The sequence below is a fragment of the Mugil cephalus genome, chromosome 19 (assembly GCF_022458985.1).
Source record: "Mugil cephalus isolate CIBA_MC_2020 chromosome 19, CIBA_Mcephalus_1.1, whole genome shotgun sequence".
Taxonomy (NCBI): Eukaryota; Metazoa; Chordata; class Actinopteri; order Mugiliformes; family Mugilidae; genus Mugil; species Mugil cephalus.
In genome coordinates, this window is record NC_061788.1 from 9,941,772 (window position 1) to 9,953,870 (window position 12,099).

The window sequence follows — 12,099 nt, forward strand, 5'->3', positions numbered from 1 at the left end:
AACAAACAAACAAACAAACCCAACACTCAGTCCTTCCTAAGAGTAAATTCTTAGAGCTGCACGATTCTGGAAAAAATTTGAATCACGATTTTAGTTTCTTTCTAGGCGCCTTTGGTCCAAATGCATGCATCAAAAGGGGTTATTTAAGGCATGAAATATAAGTAAAGCTAGATCAGTACCTTGAAGTTTTCCTTGAGTGCTTCTAGGAAATAGTGGCAGAGTTTGCTAGCTGTGCCGGTTCCAGCCTCTCCCGCTTTAGATGTAAAAAACTTCTCCAAGCGCAGGTAGACGGGCAGCACCTGTTGTAAGGTTGGTCTCCTCTGGCTGCTCAGCTCCAGAGCCGCCAGGCGTAGTGGTGCCAGCAGACAGGCCAGTGTGCTAAGCAGATGCTTGTTGAGACCCTGGAGGACTGGAGCTGTGGCCTTACTGCGACCGTAAGCCTCGCAAATATGTTCGAAGTGGGCGTGGACCTGGAGGAGCGCTTCAGCGGTACGATCCCAGCAAGGAGGGGTGGGGCATTGTGCAGGGCTGCCCTGTGAACCTTCCTCGGTTGTGCTTGTGGACGTGTTGGTGAACTGCTCGTCGCGAAGGGTCAGCGTGGTTGAGGAGGAAATATCTCTGCACGTCGACAGGAGCTCGGCTAACTCGTGGAGCCCTCTGGCCTGGAGGCTGCGCTTGCCGAGGACAGCCTGAACGACGGCACCGAGTGAACACCCAGCGCATCGCAGGCATATCCTCCCCCGGCCGCCGCCTCCCAGCGGTGATCCTCCAAATCCCGCTGCCCACACTCTGGGCTCGGAGACGTACACGGTGCGAATGTCTGACATGACGAACTCAGACAGCACGTTCTGCACCCAGTGGTGAACCTGCTCGGGCCCTTCCCTCAGCTCGGCCTCCCTTACGCCGAGCACGTAGCGTTTCAGTCTGGAGCCCTCCACCTGGTAGGCCGTCAGAACGAAGCAAGCGTCGGGGCCAGACGTCTGGGAGTGGCAGGTGACGGCGATGCCGAGCGAAGCATTGGAGCCCAGAGCACACGTGACCTTGACTTTCACTTGGTTGTACATGCGGGGCAGCTGGCGCAGTGCCAAGGCACTCATGTTGCCAAGAGCATCACGGGTGGAGTAGGCACCATGGCGGGCACCTGTATCCACTAGGGTCTGTGCCAACTTCAGGAAGTCCTTGCTGTTGAGCACGTTTAGCATGCTTAGGTCTGAACACATTACCCGTAATAGGCGCTCAGCCACCTGCTGTCGTTCCTTCTCAGGTAGTCCGTTATTCTCTGCCAGGACGGACAGCAGATGGACGGGAAGGAAGGCAAAACGAAACACAAGTCAATTAGTGGCAATGTTATCTTTATTTGATAGGGCAAATATCAAATGTGGCAAAACACAGGGCACATTAAAATGGAAAAGGAAACAGAGGATCAGGGGTGGCATGCAACATACACCGATGCATAGTTGGAATCGAACCAAGGACGTTGCAGATGTATGGTATGACTTTTAAGGGCCAGGCTTAATGAAGTTGTGGTACTTACGGCTGAGTGCATGGTTCCTCTGGGGGATACTTTGAGGCTGGATTTGTAGTTTAACTGAGGAATGGGCCTGAGCCGGAGAACCTCTCCACAACTGCTCCTGAGGCCCTGAGGCTGAAGAGGCTTTGGGTGAGTCCCCTTTGGTGTGGTTCTCATTATCGGCTGAGTACAGAGACACGGGTGATAAGGCAGAGTTTCCAATACTGTTTGGTGTTAATGAAGAAATTTAACGTCAAGCGTTTCCACTGGACGAAAACGTAGAGGATACAACCAAGACGCAAAACTAATCAAAATAAGAGAAACAACTAAAATGCCTCATTTGGCCTCCCTGAATCTGTAATGAATATTTTTGCCTTCAAAAGTAGCTGTGCAAGTTCCCAAAAAAAGAATTTTGTTCATTAATCGTTTCCTCAGTCGGTTCTCATATAAGATCAGCCACACATCTTGCATTGTAATTAATTTACTGAAGTCAGTTTCACAGCAATAACTCAACAGCAACACCAAACAGCAAGAAAACACAATGAATTACTACCAGTGTAATAAATATATTTTGTTTTCCTTGTTGAAGCCTGGATGAAAGTATATTAATTATGATAAATGCATAATTTTAACTGCATGCATGGACAAGCAACATGACTCATACATAAGAGGGAAACTAAACTTCAGTCATCACATAAAATACCACACATCTGGTAGCCACAGATTGTCAAAGATGAATATTTTGCTTGCTTTCTTTGTTTTTATTACCAAATGCACGTCAATAATTTTAATGAGTTTGGGTGATGGTTGAAGAAATAATAATTAATTGGAAAAAAATAGCATCTATGCTGCACATACATTGCAGTTTAGTTTTTTTGTTGTTGTTGTTGTTCTATATTTTGGCATGAAAATGTCTCCAAACATCGGTGCATTTTCACACCAGTCCTGAACGTAGTCCCCAATCAAACAAATTACACTAAGATATCAGTGTATTTGTGGAAGTGTTTAAATAAAAACAGTATTAATCTATCTATATATCTGAAGACCTCAGAACAAGATGGTTTTGTGATATTTTCCAGTCCTGTTTAACTAGTTTCAGTGAAAATCCACTAATGTTTTTTTGCATTTTTGTGTGTGTCTGTGTGAGCAGAAATGTAGAATATACTGTAGAGAGCAAAAATGTAGGAAACTATGAAGGGAGCAATATATGCAAACTATTTCCAGCAGCCTCAGATCCAGATCTGCAACAACCCTTTATATCAACATTCCTCTTAGCCGCTTATTGCCTGCATCTCAGTAAACAACTACAGTTTATGTGTAATTGCTGACACTTCTCACATGCACTGCAGCCACTGAGGGTGTGTTCACATTATGTATTTGTCGCCCTGTCGAGCTTAACATGCATTTGTCGTCGACTCACCAGCATGGGACTGCATGTGTTCCAGCAGGTTGTTGTAGAACTGGAACTGGATGCCACAGGCACCACAAGTGTACGGTTCTAAAAAATCACAAGGCCCAGAAGAGTGTTGACTCTTTGTCAGAGGCAACAATGAAAATACTGTGCATCTGTCCTGGACACTATCTGTACTGACCCCCCCATCTGTTCTGGATTTCTGCCGAATGCAGCAGCTCTAAAAGTCAGTCCCAAAGATGTGGTTATTTATGTGATACTTGTGGCCTCAAGTAACTCAATTTGAGGTAGAACTTCAGGAATTTGTCGTGTAATTTTCAAGGGGCTTTTTGAATTACTAAGCAACATAACTGCAGCAACATGTAACTTCTATTTCAAATTGGGGCCTAGGAGTTTAATACTGACAATGTATTTCAATCATCATGTCCCCAGTACGTCAGATCTGGACAGACCCATCCCAGCTTCTCATTCTAATCTTGTTTATACAATAACACATCTATTTAAAACCAAAACTAAATTAATCTCCACGTCTAAACATTTCCAATAATCTTCACCACCCCAATAAAAAATAAAAACGAAACAAACAAAAAAAAAAAAACAGTATGAGTCATCCGACGATTAAATGTCATTTCTGAACACACTACTGTTAACCATCTTGTTCAGACATTCCCTAGTGATGATGAGGCTAAATGCGGAAAATCTATATAATCACAACTGATTATAGAGAGACTGGTTGCACCAAACGAGGACAGACTGACAAAAAAAATGTAATAACAGAAAGAAAGGTGAAATGAGACAGAGGCAGCATGCCTATTCCACTGCGTTGTGCAGGAAGGTGGGGTCGGACTTACTCTGTGTTGTAGAGAATGTGCTGGCCACCAGAGGGCTCGGAGTTCCTGTTGACAAGGAGACAGGGAGGATGCTTTATCATTCATTTGCCATTTTTATTCAATCAGCGCGCTTAATTTATTTTTATTTTTGCAAGCATGATTCGCAATCAAAGAACATTTACCTAAATAGAGCATAGAACCGCAGATCATTATAAGAATTTCACTGAGGACAAACCTTAAAATGTAATCTTATGATTGTTGAAAAAGGTCAGGTTTCATTTTGAATGTCATGAGGGCTAGACAGGCCTCACCAACACTGCTGTGGTATTAGTCCCTGAAAACTCAGTTTCATATTTTATATATGTATGGATTCATAAAATTAAATGCATGTGGAAAACAAAAACAACGTTTGTGGGTGATGGTGGTGGTTTGATTGACAGACCGCTTTCACTAAATGTCATCAGTTCTGATTATGAGGTGACGTTACATTTCCGCGCGCCGTCTTCCAACTTTAAAACGACAAGCGATGCACAGACAAAACAGGACGGAAAAGGAGACGTTTGTAACTCTGTCAGCAAATTTGCAATTTGTGCTGTGTTTTCAGGGCCTGTAACTACAACACACAATGACTGCGGCGAATGTGCGGCAGCTGTTATCGGAACTGAAGGTGATCTAATGTGATTTTCAACAAGGTCTCCATTTTCGTGTTCCGAGCGTGGAGTAGAATAATGATAACAGAGCTCTTGGACTTTTATATAGTAACAGTTGATGCGAGGTAGGTCACACGAACCTCTTTACATCCACCACTCCCTAACCATCTCAGTTTTCAGCTCAGGCATGAGCAGCAGAACACAGACTGCAGAAACACTTTCTCTCTCTCTCTATACTGGCATTCACTTTCACATTTACGTGGTTTGCAGCACAACTTTTACTTTTCCTTTTTTTATTTTATACCGTTTGAGCAGAAATACATTTCCACGCAAAAACACACATATCCACAGAACAAAGAAGGAAAAAAAAAAAGCGACTCGGCGCTCACCACTTGAGTTCTGCGAACTGTTTGTGTCAACCAGACTAGACTGAATCGCGCTTTCCAGTTTCCGCCTGAACGGGCTGTCTGCAAGAGAAAACACAGGAGAAACAATGAGTGACATGCCCATGCGAGATAACTCTGATTATACTTTCACTCGGTATAATGCCTCATCTGTTAAGATGAAGCAAAGTTAAACACGCTTTATACTTAATTTTAGTTTGCAGCATGCAAATCAATCACACTAACAGCCTTGAAAAAGGCTCCAAATGTTCATATTACATTTAAATATGGGTTTAAGTCCTCCCCTTCATTCCATCTTTTTGACCCACTTCTAAGATGTGAGCGTGTGCCATGCTTTAAATAGTTCTGAATGGCAGAGTGCTTCTTAGCAGGAAGATGGGTGTGTATCAACCATGAAACGCAGTGCCAAAAATCAATGCATTTTGACAGGAAGGCAAAAACCGCCTATGTTGACAATGCACTTTTTATGTGGTGTTATGTATATTTAATTTTACTTGGTTTAAGTATAACCTCATGAATCATTCTGTAAAGTATGAAATAAATTTCTACTCTCTTCCGTTTGCTTATCTATATTACATTCCTAAAGGTTAATAGTTTCAAGCGAGGTTAGCACATCTCCTCTGTCCTTTGATGAGGCAGCTACAGTGAGGTATGCTTGTGCGCTTGTGTGCTTGTATGCATTTTCCGCCACACCCTTGCAACAGGGCTGCGATATTATTTTGATGATCTACGCTCGGCCCCGAAATCCAACCATGTCGAGACCACGGTAAACACTTCTGTTTAGCCATGTGGGCGACAGACACTGACATTTTAAAAGAGACATTCAGCAGCTCAGGCGTTTTTTTTTTTTTTTTTTTTTTTGCCCGTGTGTGAACACTGTGTTGTTTTCCTGCTTTATCAACATCAATTTTGGCTCAATTTTGTCAGTACTTCCTGACAACGGAACAGAAATTGTCAGGCTGACATGATGGGCGAAACCATTTATAAAATATACAGGTTGTGCATTGCTGAAAGGAATATGTTTAAAAAAAAAAAAAAAAAAAAAAAAAGGCCAGTGGCGAGCTGACAACATTATTACCACCCTTGTCTAATATTCTTTTGAATCTTTGTGTTCAACTAGCAAAGTTGAAGGTGCCTTGTGGTATCTGGCACCGATATGTTAGCAACAGTCTTCTAAGGAAGTTGTGAATCGGAGCCATCGTGGATCGGCCTTGCTCTTTCCTTGATGTTTTAGAGAGACTCCAGCCCGGTATTCGGGTCATAAATATTTCAGCCTTGTCAAATAAAGTCAAACACCTTAACTACAACTGACAAATGTATCCTCGACTTTAATATGTGTGTCTGTTAGGAGACAAAGTTCATCCATTGTGTGCGATTTAATAATGTTTTGGCTCATCTGTGTATACGATCTGTAAATATTATACTGTCCACAGCTCTGAGTAAAAAGTATAGAGTAATTCTATCCAGCTACAGAATACGGATCAAATTTCACCCACCATAAGAAACAATGTCACAACTACATGTCTATGAGTGTAATAAATAAGCCTGGATATTTTGCGTGGCAGTATACAACACTCAACAAGATGCAAGAGAATAAAGTTATGCTTACTTTTTATTTTACTGGTTTGGCTGTGGCCAAATTTACCGATGTCCATGCTTCCGCATTCTTGTACCCGTGATGACTTCAAATCAAATGAGCCTGCATCAAAAGAGATTCTTGGAGTCAAGTGCATACACTGTTAAAACACTGTTAAGAGGCTTGTTAAAATGACTAAGACTCCATTATTCGGAACTGAAAAGCTTGGGAATGTTCAGTTCACGTAGCGCAGTGAGCAGACAGACTTACCCATTGGTGTGTGAAGCGCGACGTGCTCCTGGTACGGGTTGAAGTACTTGTACTGCTTCCCGCAGAACTCACAAACATAGCTTCCGGTTTCTGGAGACAAAAAAAAAAACAAAAAAAAAAAAACACATAAACAAATCTTAGTTTTCATCAACATCTATGTTAGTGACAAAATAAGTGTCATGTCAGCTAAGATCAATTTGTTTGGATTAGTTGTCTTCAGTTAAAAAAAGAGGGACAGAGTTGTTTTGTTAATCATGTCTTACTGGGGGAGAAGCGGGAGACAAGAGGTCTCAATAGAGTGCAGAAGAAGGAGCTGGTGATTCTCATGGTATGTTTTCCCAACTGAACAATCTTTTACACTTAGCTGTACCTCACTATTAGAAAACAAAGAAACACAATGGTTTCCCTGCATAGTGAGTGGATGTTCACACTATCCCACCAATCAACTGGAGTCATTAGTGCGGTGACAAGTGCAGGTTTCCCACCTGCGAACACTGCCAATTGTGTTTGAAGGGACACGCGTTGCCATCGGTTGAACCTGCGGTCTCTGCTGAGGTGGGCGAGAGCTTTGTCCCCTGCGAAAGAGGACTTTTGGACTTATGTACTGAAACCTTTCCAGTGTAGCTGTAGCTCATATGCTTAAGTGTTTTTTTTTTTAATCAACGTGGATTATCGCCATGGCTTAAGCCCTTTCATTACAAAATGTGTTCCATACAGGTGTAGTCGCTGCAATGTGAGTTTCAAAGCGAGCTAAATGTGTAAAGTTGTGTTTCTAAAAACGAATTTAATTGCAACACAGAACAAATGACATCAAAGGATTTTGTAAATATTGGGTGACAGCATCATAATTATCCCAATCTAATTTTATTTCTTCTGCAGGGTAACACAAAAAGCCAAAGCACAGCCACAAACGGAGGATACTCCATCTAATCTCGCTCTGCTACGTTATATTTTTTCTAACCTTTTAGACGAGGGGTGTAACGGTACACGCGTTCGTCCTCAGCGGTTCAGTATTCTACGCGTGGTTCGGTTCATTACGCCCTGTGATCCAAATAATAACCGTCGGATGTCTATTCATGTCAAAATACTTGCACTTCCGAAACAAAACCTCTAGAGCGCAAACCGAAATGTTTTGGCAACGCACCAGTTCTTGTCCATCAGCCTCAGCGTACAGTCATCAGTCAGTTATCATTAACAGCCGGGCCGAAAACAGAGCTCTCACATGTTTGATAAGTTAACTGATTTGCCCACACCGTTAAATCGACTGGTCGGTTGAGCATAAAGACTCTGCACTTTGTCCCCCTAACAATTCAAAGAAAGTTTTTTTTTTTTTTTTTTTAAATTAAAAGAGCTTTGCTTGATAAACGTTAATAAACTTTGCGTTTCTAAACGTTAACTGAAAAGTTAACTATGAATATTACGCTTTTATCTTATCTAGTTTATATTATACTTGAGTAAACAGACCAAAGTCTCTTTTTATGGCGACAATAAGATTTTTTTTATTATGGTACCATAATTTATGCAATTCTAATTTATCCTCCGCTCCATAAAATATACTTGAACCGTTGATTTAGTGTACCGTTACACCCCTCTGTTAAACAAAATACATCAAACAGTCTTACTTGGTCCAATTTTCTGATAGGGTTCAACTGGCTCCTCTTCTTTAAGGCCGTCCACAGGTAACACCACCTGTTCATATGGATCTGAGAGAGAGAGGATATGGGCAATAAAGAGTTACATAAACAGGATCAAAATGGAAAAAGAAAAAAGTAAAATACCATGCACTTTAGCCTTTATGCCCTCCTCAAATTTATTACCCTCAAGCCTCTTTGGTGGGGGAAAAAAAAGTACACACACAAAGGAACATAAATATCCTCATACATTTTTTTCTGCTTTTATTCATAAATCATTCATAAATCTCTTAAACAACAACTTGTTCAAAACTAACAAATTAAAGTTCAGTCAATATTTTTTTCAGATTTTAACCCTTTAAATGCCTGTGTAATCATTCAAAATATTTCATTATGGATTATTTTTTCTTTAAAACAGAAGGGGGATGTGGCTTTGGTGGTGATTATTGTCTTGGATGTGTCAAAGATTAGCAATAAAACTGATACAGCATTAGTATTTTTTATGCAGTGCCTCTGGATACCTTCGTGGCCAAGTATGACTCATAGGCTTCCATTCAGACCACGTTTTTTTAATCGCACTGCCAGCACAGTATAACACCATGCATTCTTTACTGTTTTACATTTCATTCAGAAGAAAACAGTGATATTCAACATTTTCACTGTATTTGATCAGATTCAACCACTTTTTCCATTGTAGGCCAATGCATGAAATTCTTGTAAATTTGCCATTTAGATTACGGAGCCATGTGACAACCAGGGGGCCTCAAGTGTGTGTGTGTGGGGTTGTGTATGTGCATATGTGGGTATGTGCAAGAGAGACGGTGTGTGTGAATCTGTAGCATGAACTGATCATTTCATGGTTGATAAAACGGCGTCTTCTTTTGAGGGAGGTTTTTCATGAGTCTTTGAAGAGGGGCTTGAGTAAAATTATGAGCTCCTGCCTTTCCTGTACTCAAAAACAAAAACAAGTGTTGTGTGTGTCTATGTACCTATCTGCATTCACAGTCAAAGATAAACATGCAGCTTGGCTGGGGGACATTTCATTAGTGAGCAAAGCAGGACAAAAACCTGGAGTGAAAAGGAAGGAGCATAAATGAAGAAGTATTTGAGCCCAGAAGAGGCTTTAGAAATGGTCGTGCACCCTGCCAGCGAGCTGCAGGACTCATCTGGAGAAGACACAGGCTTCGAGGGGGAGTCTGACATGGAAGGCTCACTGGAGTCCTTCACTTCTGAAAGTGTCTCTGACCCTGATGCCAAGATGCTGCGCTACATGGCACCCACCGGCATGATGCCAGGGACCAAAAGATTTGCCATTGGCCTACAATGGGAAAATGGTTGAATCTGATCAAATACACTAAAAATGTCAAATATCACTATTTTCTTCTAAATGAAATGTAAAACACTAAAGAATGCATGGCTTTATACTGTAATGGCAGTGCGATTAAAAAGGTCAGAGAGGTGTCCAGAGGGAGTATCTCACCCTACATAGTACAAATGCTAATGCTATCAAATTAATTTTATTCCTAATTTTGGACGTTTCCAAGATTCCAATCACCAAATCCCAACCCTGTACTGCTTATTCTATGGACAATAATTCAGTTTTTGTGTTTTTTTTTGTTTATTTAAGTGGTTAAAATCCTGAAAATGATTGAAATGTTTATTAGTTTTGAGCAGGTTTCAAGTTATGCAAGAGATTTATGAAAAGAAAAGCACAAAAATATTGATGTAGAAGGCTTTTCTGGCTGTTTTCTGCATATGCACATTTGCAACAAAGGTGTCCAGAGTGAAGAATGCATCACTAGAGTATAGATGACATGTGAGTGTAAAATACAAGGGTTTTCAAAAATTTAACTAAAAAAAAAAAAAGATTTCTATGAAGGCAGATTTGTTTCTTTATTCTTTGTTTCTTTATTGTTCAATCAAAAAAACACTTCACTTCGATCAAAGAAAACATTTTCAATCAAAATAAACCTTTTCAATCAAAGAAAAAATGTGTTTGAATGCAAAAATAAATTTGAGACCCCCCAAAAAAAATGTTTAAACACTTTTTAGCTTTAATTGAAAATGTTGTTTTTTTGATTGAATGGAGTTATTATTTGATTGGAAATAATTTTTTTGACTGAAGCAATCTTTTTCGTGTTTGGGCCATATTGTTGGTAGGATGTTTGTGCCTTTATCGTTCAAGCCCAAAAAATATTACTTCAATCAAATGAATTTTTTTGGGTCTCAATTTTATTTTTGCATTCAAACACTTTTTTCTTTGATTGAAAATATATTTTTTGATTGAAGTGAATGATGTTTTGGTTGGAAATATTATTTTTTTTGACTAAAGTTAAATTTCTTGGGATTGAATGATAAAGACACAAATGTCCTACCGACAACAAGGCCCAAACACGAAAAAGATTGCTTCAATGAAAAAACATTATTAAAAAAAAAAAAAAAAAAAAATCTCTTCAAAGAAAAAAAGTGTTCAAATGTTTTTTTTTGGCATCTCAAATTTATTTTTGCATTCAAACACCTTTTTTCTTTGATTGAAAATGTTTATTTTGATTGAAGTGAAGTTTTTTTTGATTGAAAATGTTTTCTTTGATTGAAGTGAAGTATTTTTTGATTGAACAATAAAGAAACAAATATACCTTCATATATTTCCTGCAGAAAATCAAGCCACAAGCCGTAACACAGCCAAAATGATCACCAAATGGAAAAAGGTTTCCCAAGGAGGGCCTAAGGGACAGAATAAGCATAAAGTGCACCAGTCTGTATCAAATGCACTATACCTAAAGAGACAAGACACACAACATTATTTTTGTATTTTGTCCGGGGAAAAAAAGGCTCCTCTTTACATGGAGCTACTCCTCTATACCATTTTACTCAGATTAGGCTGCAGCAAGAAGCAGAGTTTCTGAAGGGAGAAGACACTATGAAATAGGACATCCAATGAAAGGCTTTCAAGTGCTCGAGTTGGAGTTTCAAAGAATAATTAAGCTGTCAAGTAAACTGTATAAAAACACCTAGTTACCGTCAACTGCATGCAGGTCACGGTGCTCCTGGAAGCAACTGTAGTATTTATACTTCTTGCCACAAATGTCACAGGAGTAACGGAAGTTGCCTGCAGAAAGAAAAGAGACCAACATAGTATGTATGCGACTAACAGGCAGACACAAAGTGGATGTCATTGCCACTGACAACCAGTATTTTTGCAGATGGCAATAACAATGAAAGTGAAATCTTGGTACATTGTAATGTCATAAAAATAACCAACATGTGTTTGCACAGTTCAGTGAGAATGAGGGATGGGATGAGGCTTGAAATGAACTTTGAACATGGTACAGCGTATACATTTTAACCAACTGAACTCCGTCACACAGCAGTTTAGTAACTTCTGAGAGCAGCTGAACTCTTTGAACCTCAAGGTGTTGCAGTTGCCTTTCACACTTAATTTGCAGAGAAGTCTTACATGGTGTCATAAAGTTCTGATTTTGAAGAAACCTGAGTCAATGAACAAACAAGTAAGTTCAAGTACACAGGGTGCAACTTGATTGCGTGCATGCAGATATGAAGGAAGGGAAAATAACATTAGGCGGAGGAATCCCTGAGGGAAAGGTGAGAGAAAATATAGGTTTAGCCTTGTCTAATATCTGAAATAAACAAAGCTAAACCTATATGCATGCAAATAAATGTGGATGGATGGATGTAAATTCTTGAAAATGAAATGAGAAAATGTCTTTGCATTTTTATTTGGCTCATATCAATATATACATATATATATGAATATTTTGAACCGTTACTAGGGCCCAAGTTGTGCAAACAATATTTT

At 39.9% G+C, this 12,099-nt stretch overlaps 1 protein-coding gene across 5 annotated transcripts in view; it reads right to left on the reverse strand.

The window, feature by feature from the left end:
- znf618 (zinc finger protein 618) overlaps positions 1-12,099 on the reverse strand; it is a 32,982-nt gene that overhangs the window by 5,021 nt on the left and 15,862 nt on the right. For 2 of the 5 annotated variants that reach the window (XM_047569774.1, XM_047569773.1), the window contains exons 6-15: positions 11,302-11,391; positions 8,274-8,354; positions 7,137-7,226; positions 6,652-6,741; positions 6,415-6,504; positions 4,791-4,868; positions 3,773-3,817; positions 2,931-3,008; positions 1,535-1,693; positions 180-1,279 (exon numbers count right to left, since the gene is read on the reverse strand). In XM_047569774.1, coding sequence (XP_047425730.1) covers positions 180-1,279; positions 1,535-1,693; positions 2,931-3,008; positions 3,773-3,817; positions 4,791-4,868; positions 6,415-6,504; positions 6,652-6,741; positions 7,137-7,226; positions 8,274-8,354; positions 11,302-11,391 — 1,901 coding nt within the window. The remainder of the gene's footprint in view (positions 1-179; positions 1,280-1,534; positions 1,694-2,930; positions 3,009-3,772; positions 3,818-4,790; positions 4,869-6,414; positions 6,505-6,651; positions 6,742-7,136; positions 7,227-8,273; positions 8,355-11,301; positions 11,392-12,099) is intronic. The other 3 variants (XM_047569777.1, XM_047569776.1, XM_047569775.1) reach the window with 2 other exon arrangements.